Source organism: Danio rerio, chromosome 25 (genome assembly GCF_052040795.2).
Source record: "Danio rerio strain M-AB ecotype USA chromosome 25, GRCz13ab, whole genome shotgun sequence".
NCBI lineage: Eukaryota > Metazoa > Chordata > Actinopteri > Cypriniformes > Danionidae > Danio > Danio rerio.
The window spans coordinates 33,150,518-33,168,270 of record NC_141045.1 but is presented as its reverse complement, the minus strand read 5'-3'; the positions used below and the strand labels follow the sequence as shown (position 1 = coordinate 33,168,270).

The 17,753-nt window shown below is 39.6% G+C and overlaps 3 protein-coding genes across 5 annotated transcripts in view; 1 reads left to right on the top strand and 2 right to left on the bottom strand.

The window, feature by feature from the left end:
- The window catches only part of banp (BTG3 associated nuclear protein), a 419,239-nt gene that overhangs the window by 101,648 nt on the left and 299,838 nt on the right, over positions 1 to 17,753 (bottom strand). The window lies entirely within an intron of this gene.
- The window catches only part of znf469 (zinc finger protein 469), a 467,804-nt gene that overhangs the window by 249,990 nt on the left and 200,061 nt on the right, over positions 1 to 17,753 (bottom strand). The gene's annotated exons all lie outside the window — the stretch shown is intronic.
- The window catches only part of LOC147830931 (uncharacterized), a 157,419-nt gene that overhangs the window by 56,777 nt on the left and 82,889 nt on the right, over positions 1 to 17,753 (top strand). The window contains exon 2 of the mRNA XM_087312493.1: positions 15,881 to 15,943. Within this exon, the coding sequence (XP_087168619.1) occupies positions 15,881 to 15,943 (63 nt within the window). The remainder of the gene's footprint in view (positions 1 to 15,880; positions 15,944 to 17,753) is intronic.

The window sequence follows — 17,753 nt, the reverse complement described above, 5'->3', positions numbered from 1 at the left end:
ACATGGTTGATAAGATTCCTGCATTGAAGGCATCTACATATGAATATTGAGTCACAGTTATAGCGCCACCTGCTGACAGGAGGAAGTTTGGCATAAATCTGTGATTTTCTCATGTTTTTTATATATATCAGCTTAAAATATTATTGTTCGCTGTTTTCTGTCATACTGAGACCACCGGGCGGCGGTGAGCCCGGGTGCGAGGTCCCTATCATCGCTGCTTGCAGCTTTAATTATTATTCTTCTTCTTCTTCTTCTTCTTCCGCGGAATGAATCGCGGTTTTGAGGGGCTAAACATGCCCGAAAACTCACGCAACTTTGCACACGCCTCAGAAGTGGCGAAAATTTACGTTTGTTATGGGCTTCGGGAGTGGGCGTGGCAAAATGACTCGACAGCGCCACCTAGAAAAATTAAACGGACGAGCCCCCGATCCACGAATCACGCACATGCACGAAAATTAGCACACACCTCAAACATGCCAAAACATACGAAAAAGTCTCTTGGAGCCATATCTCAAACCCAACAGGAAGTCGGATATTTTTAACTTCCTGCGGCGAAAAAGTGGCGTTTTTCCCATTTCCAGGCGTTGTATTTTAACGAACTCCTCCTAGGGATTTTATCCGATCGACACCAAAATTGGGTTTTGTCATCTAAAGGCCTTGGCGATGTTAAATTGCGAAGCTTTAGAGTTTTCATCGATGGGCGTGTCCGTGGCGGCCTCGCAAACGTTGACGATTCGCCACAAAAGAGGAAGTCGTTATAACTCAGGCATGCATTATCCGATCTGCCTCAAAATTCACACGCTTGATAAGCGTCCTGACCTGAACACGTTTACATGCCAATATCCAGATATAGTTATAGCGCCACCTGCTGGCCACAGGAAATGACATGATTTACGGAGTTACAAACTCCTCCCACAAATTTTATCGTATCAACACCAAAATTGAGTGGTGTTATCTGAAAGCTCTAGCGATGATATATTGTGAAGATGTAGAGTTTTCGCAGAGGGGCGTGTCCATGGCGGTATGACAAACCTCAACGCTTCGCCATGGAACAGGAAGTCCTTATAACACAACCACACAATGTCCGATCAGCCTGAAACTTCACATGGTTGATAAACGTCATCTCTTGAACACATCCACATAACAATATTGAAGTGGGCGTGGCAAAATGACTCGACAGCGCCACCTAGAAAAATTAAACGGACGAGCCCCCGATCTACGAATCACGCACATGCACAAAAATTGGCACGCACCTCAAACATGGCAAAAAATATGAAAAAGTCTCTTGGAGCCATATCTCAAACCCAACAGGAAGTCGGATATTTTTAACTTCCTGTGGCAAAAAAGTGGCGCTTTTGCCATTTTCAGACGTTGTATTTTAACGAACTCCTCCTAGGGATTTTATCTGATAAACACCAAAATTGGGTTTTGTCATCTTAAAGCCTTGGTGATGTTAAATTGCGAAGCTTTAGAGTTTTCATCGATGGGCGTGTCCGTGGCGGCCTCGCAAACTTTGATTCGCCACAAAACAGGAAGTCGTTATAACTCTGGCATGCAATATTCGATCTGCCTCAAAATTCACACATTTAATAACAGTCCTGACCTGATCAGGTTTACGTGCCTATATCCAGTTACAGTTATAGCGCCACCTGCTGGCCACAGGAAATGACATGTTTGACACTGTAACAAACTCCTCCCACAAACTTTCCCGTATCAGCACCAAAATAGAGTGGTGTCATCTGAAAGCTCTAGCGATGATATATTGTGAAGATCTAGAGTTTTTGCAGAGGGGCGTGTCTGTGGTGGCATGACAAACCTCAACGCTTCGCCATGGAATAGGAAGTCCTTATAACTCAACCACACAATGTCCGATCTGCCTGAAACTTCACATGATTGATAAAAGTCCTCTCCTGAACACATCTACATAACAATACTGAGTCAGTCATAGCGCCACCTGCTGGCAGAATGTAGTTTGTCTTAAAACACAATCTCCACACAATCTCTGATCTGCCTGAAACTTCACATGGTTGATAAGATTCCTCTCCGAAAGACATCTACATGCCAATCTTAAGTCACAGTTATAGCGCCACCTGCTGACAGGAGGAAGTTTGGCATAAATCTGTGATTTTCTTAGATTTTGTTTTTATATATCGGCTTAAATTATTATTGTTCGCTGTTCTCTGTCATCGTACGGTCACCGGGCGGCGGTGAGCCCGGGTGCGAGGTCCCTATCATCGCTGCTTGCAGCTTTAATTATTCTTCTTCTTCTTCTTCTTCTTCTTCCGCGGAATGAATCGCGGTTTTGAGGGGCTAAACATGCCCGAAAACTCACGAAACTTTGCACACGCCTCAGAAGTGGCGAAAATTTACGTTTATTATGGGTCTCGGAAAGGGGTGTGGCAAAATGACTCGACAGCGCCACCTAGAAAATTTAAACGGACGAGCCCCTGATCCACGAATCACGCACATGCACGAAAATTGGCACACACCTCAAACATGCCAAAACATACGAAAAAGTCTCTTGTGGCCATATCTCAAACCCAACAGGAAGTTAGATATTTTTGACTTCCTGCGGCAAAAAAGTGGCGTTTTTGCCATTTCCAGGCGTTGTATTTTAACGAACTCCTCCTAGGGATTTTATCCGATCGACACCAAAATTGGGTTTTGTCATCTAAAGGCCTTGGCGATGTTAAATTGCGAAGCTTTAGAGTTTTCGTCGATGGGCGTGTCCGTGGCGGCCTTGCAAAATTTGACGATTCGCCACAAAACAGGAAGTCGTTATAACTCAGGCATGCATTATTCGATCTGCCTCAAAATTCACACGCTTGATAAGAGTCATGACCTGAACACGTTTACATGCCGATATCCAGATACAGTTATTGCGCCACCTACTGGCCACAGGAAATGACATGTTTTACAGTGTGACAAACTCCTCCCACAAATTTTATCGTATCAGCACCAAATTTGAGTGGTGTTATCTGAAAGCTCTAGCGATGATATATTGAGAAGATCTAGAGTTTTCGCAGAGGGGCGTTTCCATGGCGGCATGACAAACCTCAACGCTTCGCCATGGAACAGGAAGTCCTTATAACACAACCACACAATGTCCGATTTACCTGAAACTTTACAAGGTTGATAAAAGTCCTCTCCTGAACACAACTTCATAACAATATTGAAGTGGGCGTGGCAAAATGACTCGACAGCGCCACCTACAAAAATTAATCGGATGAGCCCCCGATCTACGAATCACGCACATGCACGAAAATTGGCACACACCTCAAACATACCAAAACATACGAAAAAGTCTCTTGGAGCCATATCTCAAACCCAACAGAAAGTCGGTTATTTTTAACTTCCTGCGGCGAAAAAGTGGCATTTTTGCCATTTCCAGGCGTTGTATTTTAACGAACTCCTCCTAGGGATTTTATCCGATCGACACCAAAATTTGGTTTTGTCATTTAAAGGCCTTGGCGATGTTAAATTGCGAAGCTTTAGAGCTTTCGTCGATGGGCGTGTCCGTGGCGGCCTCGCAAACTTTGACGATTCGCCACAAAACAGGAAGTCATTATAACTCAGGCATGCATTATCAGATCTGCCTCAAAATTCACACATTTGATAACAGTCCTGACTTGAACACGTTTATATGCTGATATCCAGATAGAGTTGTAGCGCCAGCTGCTGGGCACAGGAAATGACATGTTTTACATTGTAATATACTCCTTCCACAAACTTTATTATATCAGCACCATATTTGAGTGATGTTATTTGAAAGCTCTAGCGATGATATATTGTAAAGATCTAGAGATTTTGCAGAGGGGCGTGTCCGTGGCGGCATAACAAACCTCAACGCTTCGCCATGGAACAGGAAATGCTTATAACTCAACCACAGAATGTCCGATCTGCCTGAAACTTCACAAGGTTGATCATATTCCTCTCCTGAACACATCCACATAATAATATTGAGTCTGTCATAGCGCCACCTGCTGGCAGAAGGTAGCTTGGCTTGTAACTCGGCCACACAGTGTCCGATCTGCCTGAAACTTCACATGGTTGATGAAAGTCCTCTCCTAAGCACATCTACATAATTATATTGAGACTGTCATAGCGCCACCTTCTGGCAGAAGGTATTTTGGCTTATAACTCAGCCACACTATCTCTGATCTGCCTGAAACTTCACATGGTTAATTAAAATCCTCTCCTGAAGACATCTACATGCCAATATCGAGTCACAGTCATAGCGCCACCTGCTGGCAACAGGAAATTACATATAACTCAGCCAAACAATGTCCGATCTGGCTGAAAATTCACATGGTTGATAAGATTCCTCTACTGAAGGCATCTACATGCAAATCTTGAGTCACAGTCATAGCGCCATCTGCTGACAAGAGAACGTTTGGCATGAATGTGTAATTTTCTCAGGTTCTTTATATAAATCGGCTTAAATTAATATTGTTCGCTGTTCTCTGTCATCTTGAGGCCAACGGGCGGCGGTGAGCCCGGGTGCGAGGTCCCTATCATCGCTGCTTGCAGCTTTAATTTAGTTTGTTATTTTGCCTTTTTTATTTTTGAAGGTTATTCTGGATGGAGATTATTAAGTCTCTGTCGGGGGTACGCATCGGGCTTTTGGCTATGCCAAATTGTCCTCGAGCTTAGCGTTTAAAAGCCGCCCCGAGTCCGGTACACCTTTGAAGATTAGGTAGGTTAAGTTAGTTATATTTCGCGTAGGTAGGAACTGAAGTCTCTCATTTTCATTCTTTTCATAAGGTGACACTTTGTTTTTTTCCGTATTTGTTAATTACGATGCCCTCCGATTAATAGAGTAACTAGTTTATAGTAATCTCTTATAACGGTGAGTTTTTGTAAACTGAGCGTGTCTGCTGTTATTGTTCCTGACGAAGTGGCTGATGGGATTTGTAGTTGTTAGGCGCTAGTTTCACGTGCGCTTCAGTGTGTGCGCGCTTTGTTGTTGTTGTTAGAGCGTTTGCTGTTGGCAGTCATGTCGTCTTCATCAATTATTGAAGATTTCTTTGCATTTCCTTCGGAGATACTACTGGAGAGATGTACGAAGGAGGAACTGTTGCAGATCGCGGAGCGTTTTGATATTGAGGTAACGAGTAATGACAAGAAACTTAAGGAAACGCTGATGAAAGCTGTGAAGAGCGCACTTTGTGAACGCGGCGTTTTAGAGGTAAGAGCTCCTATTATTCCTGATGAGTCTGTATCGTCTCCTGTTTGTAGTGTCGATCTAAATGCAAAGTTTAGTGAAATGTCGTTGCAAGAAAAACAGCTGTGTGTTGATGCGAAAAAATTTAGAGCCGAGCGTGATGTTTGTGCTTTGAAAGAGAAAGAGTTGGAGAATGATTTTGAAGTAAAGAAAATGCAACAACAGTTAGAAATGCGGAAAATGGAGTTGGAGTTGCAGAAAGAGCGAGAGGAAAGAGAGTTTCAATTGCGAAAACTTGAGCTGGAATTGAAATTAAAATCACATCAAGCTCCTGTAATGTCAGCAGCTGAGTCAAATGTGTTTGATGTTCACAAAAAACATTAGGCTAGTGCCGCCGTTTTTGGAGAGGGAAGTAGAGAAATACTTTCAGCATTTTGAACGTGTTGCAGAGTCATTAAAGTGGCCAAAGACTTTTTGGACATTATTATTGCAGTGCGTGTTGATAGGGAGAGCACAGGATGTGTACTCAGCGTTGACTACAGAGCAAAGTAGCGATTATGAGATTGTGAAGTCCGCTATTTTACAAGCTTATGAATTAGCACCTGAGGCGTATCGACAAAAATTCAGAACTCATTTTAAATCTGAGAAAAGCACTTTTCTTGAGTTTGCTAGAGAGAAAGAAAATCTGTTTGACCGCTGGTGCTCATCAGTAAAAATTAAATCTAAGGAGGAGCTTCGAGAGCTCATTCTTCTTGAAGAGTTTAAGTGCTGTGTCCCAAATGCTGTGGCCATGTATCTTAATGAGCATAAAGTGACTAAACTGTCTGAGGCTGCACTTATGGCAGATGAATTTACTCTCACTCACCAGAATACTGCTCATGTAAATGATATGAGTAGATTAAAGCTGAATTTTATGAGTAAAAGTAAAAAGATCCTTTCACGTCAGCATGTTGTGTCAGTTTCTGCCGAAAATGTTTCACTCACACGTCAAAAAGGTGAAATTATTTGTTTTTATTGTAAAAAACAAGGACATAAAATTTCTGACTGTGCTATTTTAAAAAAGAAAGATAAATCTGTTAAACCTGTTGGTTTGATTTCAAAAGTGAATCACAATGTTAGCACTAAGCAGATTGAGAAAATAAATATCAGTGAAATGGAGGATAAGACCAGTGTGGATTTTGGGCCATTCATTACTGATGGTAGTGTTTCTTTGCCTGACTCTGATGAATTTGTTCCTGTTCGTATTCTTCGTGATACAGGTGCTGGACAGTCATTTTTGATGCAAGGACTTTTGCCTTTGTCTGAACGTACTGCTACTGGGTCTCATGTGCTGGTCAGAGGGCTTGAAATGGGCTACATGGAAGTTCCATTGCACCACATTCACCTTAACTCCAAACTTGTAACAGGTGATGTAGTTGTAGGAGTTCGTGCTAACCTTCCTATTCCTGGTGTCACCTTTATACTTGGAAATGACTTGGCTGGTGGTAATGTGTGGGAGAAACCTGATGGTGAAATTCCACCTGTAGTGTTTCCTTCTGTTGAAGGATTGAATAAGCCTCCTGACTGTTCTGATTTGTTCCCAGCATGTGCAGTAACTCGAGCGATGACTAAGAGAGGAGTGTTGGATGAGACGGGAAGTGTTCTTAGTGATACTTTTATTTCATCTACAGACTCTTCACTAGAGCCTGGTACTGTGAACACCACTACAGTAGATGAAGAGACTTCTGTGCACAATATTACATCTGTTGATGCACATATTGAAAAGCCTGTTTCACTTTCTGAAAGTCCACGTTGTGATGCTAATGCTAATACTTGTTTGTTATCTCCACTTCATAGTGTTACTCGAGCTGAGCTGATAAAAGCCCAGCATGCGGATGAAGCTGTTCAGGAGATGTTTTCCTTAGTCGGTGCTGGTGGAGAAAACAAAGTCTCCACGTCTTATATTCTTCGGGATGGGTTGCTTTGCAGACAACAGCCTATGTCTTCTGACTCTTCTCTTGATCCTAGGATCCAAATTGTGGTTCCTTCAATTTTTCGTCATGATGTCTTAAGGCTGTCACACCAAGGCCCTGCTGGTCATACGGGGGTAAGAAAGACATGTGATAGGATTTTGAGGGAATTTTATTGGCCTAGACTCAAGAAAGATGTGACTAAATACATACGGTCTTGTCACAACTGTCAAATGACCGGAAAGCCAAATCAGCGTATTCCATTGGCTCCTCTACAACCCATTGCTGTTTGTACTACCCCTTTTGAACATCTGATCATAGATTGTGTGGGTCCTTTACCCCGATCTAAGGCCGGACATGCTTATTTGCTTACTGTAATGTGCCAGTCTACACGCTATCCTACAGCTTATCCATTGAGATCGATCACAACAAAATCTATTTTAAAGGCTTTGACAAATTTCATGTCTATCTTTGGTATTCCAAAAACCATTCAGTCTGATCAAGGTTCAAATTTTATGTCCCGACAATTTTCAAAAGTTCTACAACAACTAAAAGTTAAACACAATATCTCAAGTGCTTATCATCCTCAGAGTCAGGGAGGTTTAGAAAGGTTCCACCAGACTCTTAAGTCACTTTTGAGATCCTATTGTGTTGAACTTGATTGTGACTGGGAGGATGGACTTCCTTGGATGTTGTTGGCTATTCGTGAAGTGGTTCAAGAGAGCACGGGTTTTAGCCCCAATGAGTTGGTGTTCGGACACACAGTTCGAGGCCCGATTGCTGTTTTAGCCGATGAATGGAACATCACTGATCCACCTGAGAATGTTCTAGATTATGTCAGTGGTTTTCGTTATCGACTTTATGAAGCTCGAGCTATCGCTTTGCGAAAACTAGGTAAGTCTCAGGAAAACATGCAGAGGTTGTTTGATCGCAAAGTTAAACTTCGAAGTTTTCAGGTTGGCGATAAAGTTTTAGCATTGCTTCCTGTTTTGAGTAGTCCGTTTCAGGCTAGGTTTAGTGGACCATACACCATAGTAAAGTGTTACACGAATAACAACTATCTTTTAAGTACACCTGATCGACGGAAGAAAGTACAGGTTTGCCATGTCAATTTGCTGAAGCCATACTTAAGCCCTGTTTCATCTCTTTCAGTACATGTCGTGACCTCTGATCTTGACTCCAGTGTTTCAGGAGCCTCTGTGGACATAACTACTGATCTGGATGAAAAGAGTGGTCCTTCACGAGGAGTTGTGGAAGGACGCCTGAATAATTCGGAATTTCTTGCTAATCTCTCTCATCATCTGTCTCATTTGTGCGAACCAGAGAAGACCAGTATCATTGAGTTGGTAAATTCATTCCCTTCTATCTTTTCTGATGTTCCTACTCAAACTCATGTCATTCAACATGACATTGATGTTGGGATGGCTTCACCTGTAAAACAACATCCATATCGGGTGAATCCTGTTAAAAGGAAACTACTTGAGAAAGAAGTGGAATATTTGCTTGCTCACCGTTTAGCAGAACCCAGTTTTAGTTCGTGGAGCTCCCCCTGCATTCTAGTGACTAAATCAGATCAATCTTATAGGTTTTGTACTGATTATAGGAAGCTCAATTCACTTACAAAACCTGATTGTTTTCCTTTACCCAGAATCGATGATTGTGTAGATCGGGTAGGATCTGCACAGTTTATGAGCAAGTTTGATCTTTTAAAAGGATATTGGCAAGTGCCGTTAACATCTCGTGCTAAGGAATTGTCTGCTTTTATTACACCAGACAGTTTCCTACAGTACACAGTTATGCCTTTTGGAGTTCGAAATGCTCCAGCAACTTTTCAACGTCTGGTAAATCGAGTGTTATCAGGGATGCAGGGATGTGAAGCCTACCTTGATGATGTTGTGCTGTACAGTTCTACTTGGTCAGAACATCTTGCACAAATTAGAGAACTGTTTGAACGTTTAGCTAAAGCTAACTTGACTGTTAATCTTGCCAAGTGTGAGTTTGGTAAGGCTACAGTGATTTATTTGGGTAAGGTGGTTGGCAGAGGGTGCGTTCGTCCTATTACTGCTAAAGTCGAAGCCATCTCTAGTTTTCCCACTCCCACTACTCGTCGTGAGTTAAGGCGTTTTCTCGGAATGGTGGGTTACTATAGAGGTTTTTGTAAGAATTTTGCAGATGTTGTTGCCCCTCGGACAGATTTGTTGAGCCCAAAAAGACCTTTCCATTGGTCATTGCAGTGTCAATGTGCTTTTGATAATGCTAAATCTCTTTTAGCTAATGCTCCGGTGTTGACTGCACCAAACTTTGAGAAACCTTTTCTTCTAGCGGTGGACGCTAGTGCTTTTGGTGCTGGTGCAGTTCTTCTTCAGGAAGATGACAAAGGAGTTGAGCATCCAGTCAGTTATTTTTCAAAAAAATTCAGTTGTCATCAGCAGGTCTATTCCACAGTGGAAAAAGAGGCTTTAGCTCTTGTGTTGGCTGTTCAACACTTTGAGGTCTATTTGAGTTCAGTTTGTGGTCCTATTGTCATCTATACAGACCATAATCCTTTAACTTTCTTGGATCGAATGCGTGGAAAGAACCAGCGGATTATGAGATGGAGCCTTATATTGCAACCATTCTCTCTGCTGATTAAACATATTCGTGGCAAAGACAACCTGATTGCTGACGCTCTCTCAAGAGTGTAAAATGTCCCATTAGGTTGGGCATATCTTTTGTTTGTCTCTCTCTCTCTCTCTCTCTCTCTCTCTCTCTCTCTCTCTCTCTCTCTCTCTCGATTCTGTCTCTCTCTCATTTTCTATCTCTAGTCTTTACTCTGATTTCCTAGGGCCCAGGAGTCGGGGAGAAAACTGGAGTGAGATTTATGGAGATGAGTACTCCTGTTATTGTAAATTTCAATTTAGTTGGTTTATGTTCTGTTTGTTCCACTAGTTGTTTTTGTCGGTTCTTTAGGGAACCTCCTTTTGGAGTGGGAGGTGTGACGACCCCAGGACTTCAGTATGGATGTGGCAGATCCTGATTGGGTGCCTGGTTGTCACCAATTGGCTCAAACCATATAAAAGGGTTTTGAGTGCTAGCTTCTGGAGGACGGTGTGGCTACGGGCCGTCTTCGTGTTCAGATCAGCTCTTCATTTCTGAAACCTTATGGTTTTGTTTAGCATTATTTCTTTGTGTAGTTAAAGTAGTTATTTTCTTTATTTTTCCCCTAGACGTTTGTTTGTTGATTTGTTGTTCTATTTAGTTTTATGTATAATAAATAAGTTGCATATACATTCTTTTTGTCCGAACTCTTTTATGTTGCGACTCAAACGAGGGGGTCGTAACAGCGGGTTGCCGACCCCTGGTCTATAACAATCCTCCGGCTGTGTGTATGCAATCAGTCATGATCAGGAACCGCTTGTGTGTGTGGTGCATGACTGGATCTTGTAGTCCATAAATGGCGGATTTTAGTCTGTTAGCAATCTGCAGCCACTAGATCACTGATAATCATAACATGTTTGGGATCACTTTCAGGACGATGTTTTCCCAGCTAATGCGGTAAAAACACTGGCAGCCTGTCAGAATCCATTGAAAATAAAGGGCTCGCACAGACGACACGCTCGAGAACCACACTGCTCTATGTTAAAAGCTCTTTTAAAAGATTATTTTCGAAACAAATTTTTCATGCTGGAAAATTGCAGTACAAAACTAAAACTACCACAGAAATCCAGGGCTAGTTTCAGTGTCTTTGTGATGCCTTCTGTAAAAAGGCTGGGAGACTGTCTACGATTGCTAAATTCACAGTTTGATTAGATCGATTGAGCTCATGATCATGACGTGTAATCAATGCATTCTCCTGGCAATTCATAACTTCTTAGTGGCTAATTGGTGTAAATTTGTATCATCTCATTCGTTCAATTTACGGAAACTAGCCCTGAATTCTCTAAATCGTTCTTCTGTCTGATGCCCATGGAATAAAAAAAATAAAAGAAAGAATGCACACATCAAAGATGGAGCTCCAGAACTCGCATGCCGATTGCTTAATCTCCACAGACCAATGGTAGCTCAAAGTGTTTAGGTGCCAAAATTAACTCCCCCAAAAAGTTTGTTTTAGTGAACGATTTCAAACAGCTGATACAAACTAATAAAGAACATAATTTTGGCCAGCTTAGTTTAAAATGTCATGATTTCAGTTGAAGTATGTAATAAACATGCAAACCCCATAAATAGGCAGTAACTCAAATTAAAATTATACTTAAGCAACAGATCCCAACACTTAACATAGACTGTAACATACTCAAACTCAACATTAGCATATTGTTTACAGTTTAGTTCAGGTTAACAGCATACAGCAAAATACACAAATCAAAACACCGTCTTAAATATTAGTGGAAAGTATGTAATATAGTCTACTGAATTATGTCTATGAGTAATTACAGTGTATGATCAAAATATTCAACAATCTCACAGCAATTCGTAACTTTGATTTAGTGGATAATTTGTATGAATTCGTACGATCTCATTCAAACAAATTAGCACGATTTGTTATCCCCCATTGGCAGTTGGGTTTAGAGGTGGGGTTGGGTGCCAATTTTTAATTTTTAAAATTGTACATTTTCATACTCGTAGGAATTCGCCACTAAACTGACAAAACGTAAAATAGATTAGATTCCTTGTGAGATCAGGCTGGAATATTTAAAGCAGACATGCACAATGTTTTTTTTGTGTGTGTGTGTGTGTGTGTGTGTGTGTGTGTGTGTGTGACACAGTTAGAGAAGTCAAACACACAAAAATAAAATAAATTTACCAAAATGCGCAAGCAGACAGTGAAATTCAATTTGTTAGCAATATTAAATTTGACAAGTCAGCAGAGAATGATGATTTACATAGGAAATATCGATGTCGTCGGCTGACAAAAGAAAGTCTTGCTCAATTGGGCTTCTTTCAGCACACTCACTGTTTACAAAATGACCAAATCACTGCGTGTTGAAGAAAATTCTTTGTTGGAAAAGAGATTTTGTGTTTGCTTGTGAGGGAAATCTGAGGTTTCAGAAGTATCGGAAACATGTATTTGCGTGGGTATACGCTGGTATTATGTCTCTGGAGTGGACAGTGGTAGAAGCTAATGCGATTTGTTTCATATGGCTTTACTTTCTCTGTAAGCGTTTACTGAAACACAATATCTGGCAAACGTCTCTTGAAAACAAGAAGACTCATTTTCCTTGATTTTTCAAAAAAAATTGGCTCAAAGGACAGCCTGGGTCTGTGCGGACCCCTCCTGGTGAGTGTGCGGGGAGAATACAGCACATTGGTGTTAGCTCTGATACCTGATTGCCCTGGCAGACATCATGCGGATCTGCAAAATGGACATTATCCCACTTTCCATAGAAAAAAAATGAGTTCAGACCTCTAAAGAGATCTCAGACAGACATGATCCTGATTTTTCAGCTCAGGACACATCCTGCACTATTCGCAATGTTAATCTCTTTAGTCTTACACACATTTCTTCACTTCACTGTGCATGTGGCATCCTAAAGATTGTAATAAAACTTCTAAAATGCTAGGTCTTTTTAAAGAGTCAAATATAAAACCCTGTATTTGGAATAAAGGTAAAACGAATCAAACTTAAATCAAACTTTAAATGGGCCTACCAACAATTCTTTTACGAAACGAGACCCGTAAAACACAAATATTTCAGTTCATTTTCACAATGAATCTTATCTGTCAGAGAGGAAACAAACAACATGAAGTGTATTCCAATTACGGTCCCTGAACTAATTATATGAGCATTTTCTTTTGAGGGAAATTATTTGAGTCAAGCATGACTTATGAATCAAAGCAACACAATTTTTAGGGGGAAAATCATTTCATTTGAGCTAATTGTTATTAGTGATTTAAACAAAGAACATAAGTATATTTCAATCTCTGAGCAAATGAACAATTTGAAGCAGCACAAGTGACCCAAACAAATATATTTTAATCTCTAAACAAATGAATCATTTGAGTCCATTTTATTAGTGAATCAAACACAGAGCATAAGCAGTACTTGTATTCCAATCACTGAACAAATGAATCATTTGAGCCGCCAGCACTTATTAGTTAATCAAGCAGAGCATAAGAAATATTTCAATCCCTGAACACTTTAACCATTAGAACACTTAAACTTCAGCTTATATCAGTGAATTAAAGTAGTATATTTCAATCTCTAAAAAAATGAGCAATCTCATACTCGTGAATCAAAAATAGAGCATACGTACTTTTATCCAATCACTGAACAAACGAATGATTTAAGCCAGATCATATTAGTGAATCAAAAAGAGAGCATAAAAAAATATATACTTCAGTCCCTGAACAAATGATTCATTTAAACCAGCTCATATTAGTGAATCAAACAAGTATATTTCAATCTCTAAACAAATGAATCATATTATCCAGCTCTTCATAGTGAAGCAAACAGAGCAATATCAGTAAGTTCCAATCCCTAAACAAATGAATCGTTTGAGCCAGCTCTTTCTGGTGAATCAAATACAGAGCATCAGAAATATACATAAATCCCTGAACAAATGAATCATTTAAGCTAACTCATATTAGTTAATCAAACAAAGAGCATAAGACATACATTTCAATCCATGTACAACTGAATTATTTGATCCAGTTCACATTTCAATCCATGTACAACTGAATTATTTGATCCAGTTCACATTAGTGTTTTAAACAAATATATTTCAATCTCTAAACAAATGACTCATTTGAGCATGTTCTTGTTGGTGGATCAAACAGAGCATAAGTAGTACTTTTATTCCAATCCCTGAACAAATTAATCATTTGATCCAGCTCTTAATAGTGAGTCAAACACAGAGCATAAGACATATTTCAATCTCTAAGCAAGTGAATCATTTGAGCCGATTCTTATGAATCAACCACAGAGTATGAGCAGTGCTTGTAATCCTTGCACGAATCATTCGAGTCAGTTCTTATTAGTGAATCAAACACAAGAGTATAAGAAATATATTCCAGTTTCCAAACAAATGAATCATTTGAGTCAGCTACCGTATTTTTAGTGAATCAAACATTGAGCATTATCAGTATGTTTTAATCCCAGAATAAATGAATCATTTGATCCAGCTCACATTAGTGAACCAAACATGTTTATTTGATCTTAACACTTAACATTATCAGTATATTCCAATCTTTGAAGAAATGAATCATTTGAGCCAGCTCTTATTAGTAAATCAAACTCAAATTATAATCAGTTTGTTCCAATCCAGAACAAATGAATCATTTGATCCAGCTCTTAATAGAGAGTCAAATACAGAGCATAAGACATATATTTCAATCCCTGAACAAGTGAATCATTTTAGGCAGCTCATATTAGTGAATCCAACAAGTATATTTCAATATCTAAGCAAATTAATCATGAGCCTATTCTTATGAATCAAACACAAAGCATAAGCAGTACTTGTATTCCAATCCCTAAACAAAAGTAATAATTTTAGTCAGTTCTTATTAGTGAATCAAACACAAGAAATATTTTCCAGTTTTCACAAATGAATCATTTGAGCCCATTCTCATGAATCAACCACAGAGCATAAGCAGTACTTGTATTTAAATCCCTGAACAAAAGTAATGAGTTAGTTCTTTATAGTGAATCAAACACAAGAAATATTCCAGTTTCCACAAATGAATCATTTGAGCCAGCACTGTATTATTAGTGAATCAAACATTGAGCATTATCAGTTTATTCCAATCCCTGAACAAATGAATCATTTAAACCAGCACACATTAGTGAACCAAACAAGTATATTTCAATCTCGAAACAAATTAATCATTTGAGCCTATTCTAATAAGTGAATCAAACACAGTGCATAGGCAGTGCTTGTATTCTAATCCTTAAACAAATGAATCATTTGAGCCAGCACTTATTAGTGAATCAAACACAAAGCATTAGAAATATATTTAACCAAATGAACCAAATGAATAATATGAGCCATCTCATATAAGTGAATCAAATACAAAGCATTATCAGTATATTCCAATCCCTAAACAATATAATCATTTGAACCAGCTCATATTAGAGAATCAAATAAGTGTATTTCAATCTCTAAACCAGTGAATCACTGAGCCATTTCGTATTAGTAAATCAAACACAGTGCATAAGTATATTTCTGTCCCTGAACGAATGAATCATAAGCCAGCTCTTATTAGTGAATCAAAGCATCAGAAATATATTGCAACCCCTAAACAACTTAATAATTTGAGGCAGCTCTTATTATTGAATTAAACAATGCATCAGAAATATATTTTAGTCTCTGAACAAATGAATCATTATAGCCAGCTTTTGCAAATTAATCTAGAATTGAAACATATTTAAGAAAATCATTAAGATGAATCAAACACAAAACCAAATACACAAGGCTCGCAGTCAAACCATGCATCAATGGTCAAACATTTCAACCATGTAATAATTTAATAAATATTTAATAAAACATTACACTAAAGATTGAAAAAAGTCTTGTCAATTCATTGAGTTGATCAAATATGCAAACTTATTCACCAAAAAGCCTATTTAAATTCTCATTTATGATATGAATCACAGAAACATGACATTTTTCCATAATTTTAAAGGGCAAAAAGACCCGGACATGTCTTTGTTCGCTTCACTCGTCTTGTCCTCATTATACCTCCACACGGAGGGTTTAACCTGAGGTTCCTCCGCTGCGTTTCTTTAGATAAAAGCTTCTGCTGAAAGACAAATAACTCAAACTAATCCTTTTGCTTTCTTTGTCTCCAGGTGCTGAAATCACACATCATTCACATAAGAGGAAATTTGGATGTTCTAACATGCTTACACTTTGTAATAACATTCATTTATTTTGTCTTTACTCTGCGTATTTTGGGAGACATGTATTTTTCTTTTGAGTCGAGTCTGGGCGGTCACATTTGTTTTTCTGTCTCATTGTAATCTATCTGTTGGTTTATTTTGTCTTTGCTAATTTGGACATCAGTCTGTTTCTCTTGAACTTCTCCTTCCCTCTGTTTATCTAACTGACCATTCAGCACATACTTCTTTTCCTTCATGACATCACTGTTAAAAGGTATTATTATTAGCATGATTCTTTACACAAATTAGTCTAGTATCAACAATACAGACAGACAAAATGATAGATAATACTACAGAACAATAGATAAAACTAGAACGATAGAAGGATAGATAGCAAAGATAGAAGGATAGAGAAACAGACAGTTGGATAGAAAGAGACAGTGACAAATAGACAGAGAGGGATGGATGGACAGATGGAACAAATAAGAAGAACGATAGAATGATCAAGACAATAAATGAATGGACCAATAGTAAAAACTAAAGAACAACTGATAGAAGGATAGACAGACAGGCAGGGTCGAACAGACCGGAGGAGACGGACAGATGGGTCCAAACAAATGAATTGACCAGTGGATGGATGGGACCAAATGAATGGATGGACCAAAAATCAACAGAAAAACTATAGAACAATAGAATGAAAAAAAAGATTGATCGAATAATAGAAAGACAGATGGATAGACAGTAGGGATGTAACGGTATTGTAAATTTTTTTCGATATTACCGTAGTCGCATGACTCGGTAAAACTACAGATCTTCTGAGAAAATTTGCTCAGGCGAATGAATCGAACGGGAGGTAGTGAAAACTACAATTCCCATCAGCCCAGGCTTGGCCATAATCCCTTGCGGTCTGTTGTCGCAGATCCAGTAATGCGGAAATGGAGTGTGCTGCTAGAAGCAGGGATGAAAAAAAAGCTGGAAAACCCTAAAGCGGGTGTTGTCGCCGCGCGCGTACTGAATAGTGGTGTTGTCGCGCGCGTTCTGATCAGCTGTGTTGTCGCGCGCGTTCTGATCAGCTGTGTTGTCGCGCGCGTTCTGATCAGCTGTGTTGTCGCGCGCGTTCTGATCAGCTGTGTTGTCGCGCGCGTTCTGATCAGCTGTGTTGTCGCGCGCGTTCTGATCAGCTGTGTTGTCGCGCGAGTTCTTATCAGCTGTGTTGTCGCGCGAGTTCTTATCAGCTGTGTTGTCGCGCGAGTTCTTATCAGCTGTGTTGTCGCGCGAGTTCTTATCAGCTGTGTTGTCTCGCGCGTACTGTAAAGCGGGACGGAGGGTATGTCGCGTCGCGGGGGCACTTTTGATCATTTTGGAAGGGAACTTTTTATCCAAGACTAAAAAGGGCATCTGCACTGCACAGGTTGAGCCCTGTGTGTGCACGTGCCTGCAAGTTGGGGAATACGACTAATAATCAGTCATGGGGACTGCAGAAACACAGCACACTGTTCAGATTGATGCAGACATGAGACCTCTATCTTACTCATGGTTTGTCCTCTCAAGTGGGGGAAAGACAATGTACAACGTTACCCACTGCTGTCAACCTGGGCCAAGTCATATCTCTCTTGTCCCAGAAACCTCAGTCCCAAATGAGAGGGGTTTTTTCTGTTGCAGGGGACATTGTAAATACCCAGATACCAGCTTTTACCAGATTATATTTCTATGATAATTTTCCTTTAAACCCATCTCTATCTAAGTGAATGAGTGATTAAATGTTGAATGTGATGAGTTTAACACTACTAAATTGAAACTTAATTTTTTTTACATGGTATAATTTTTTTTTTTATTAAAATTG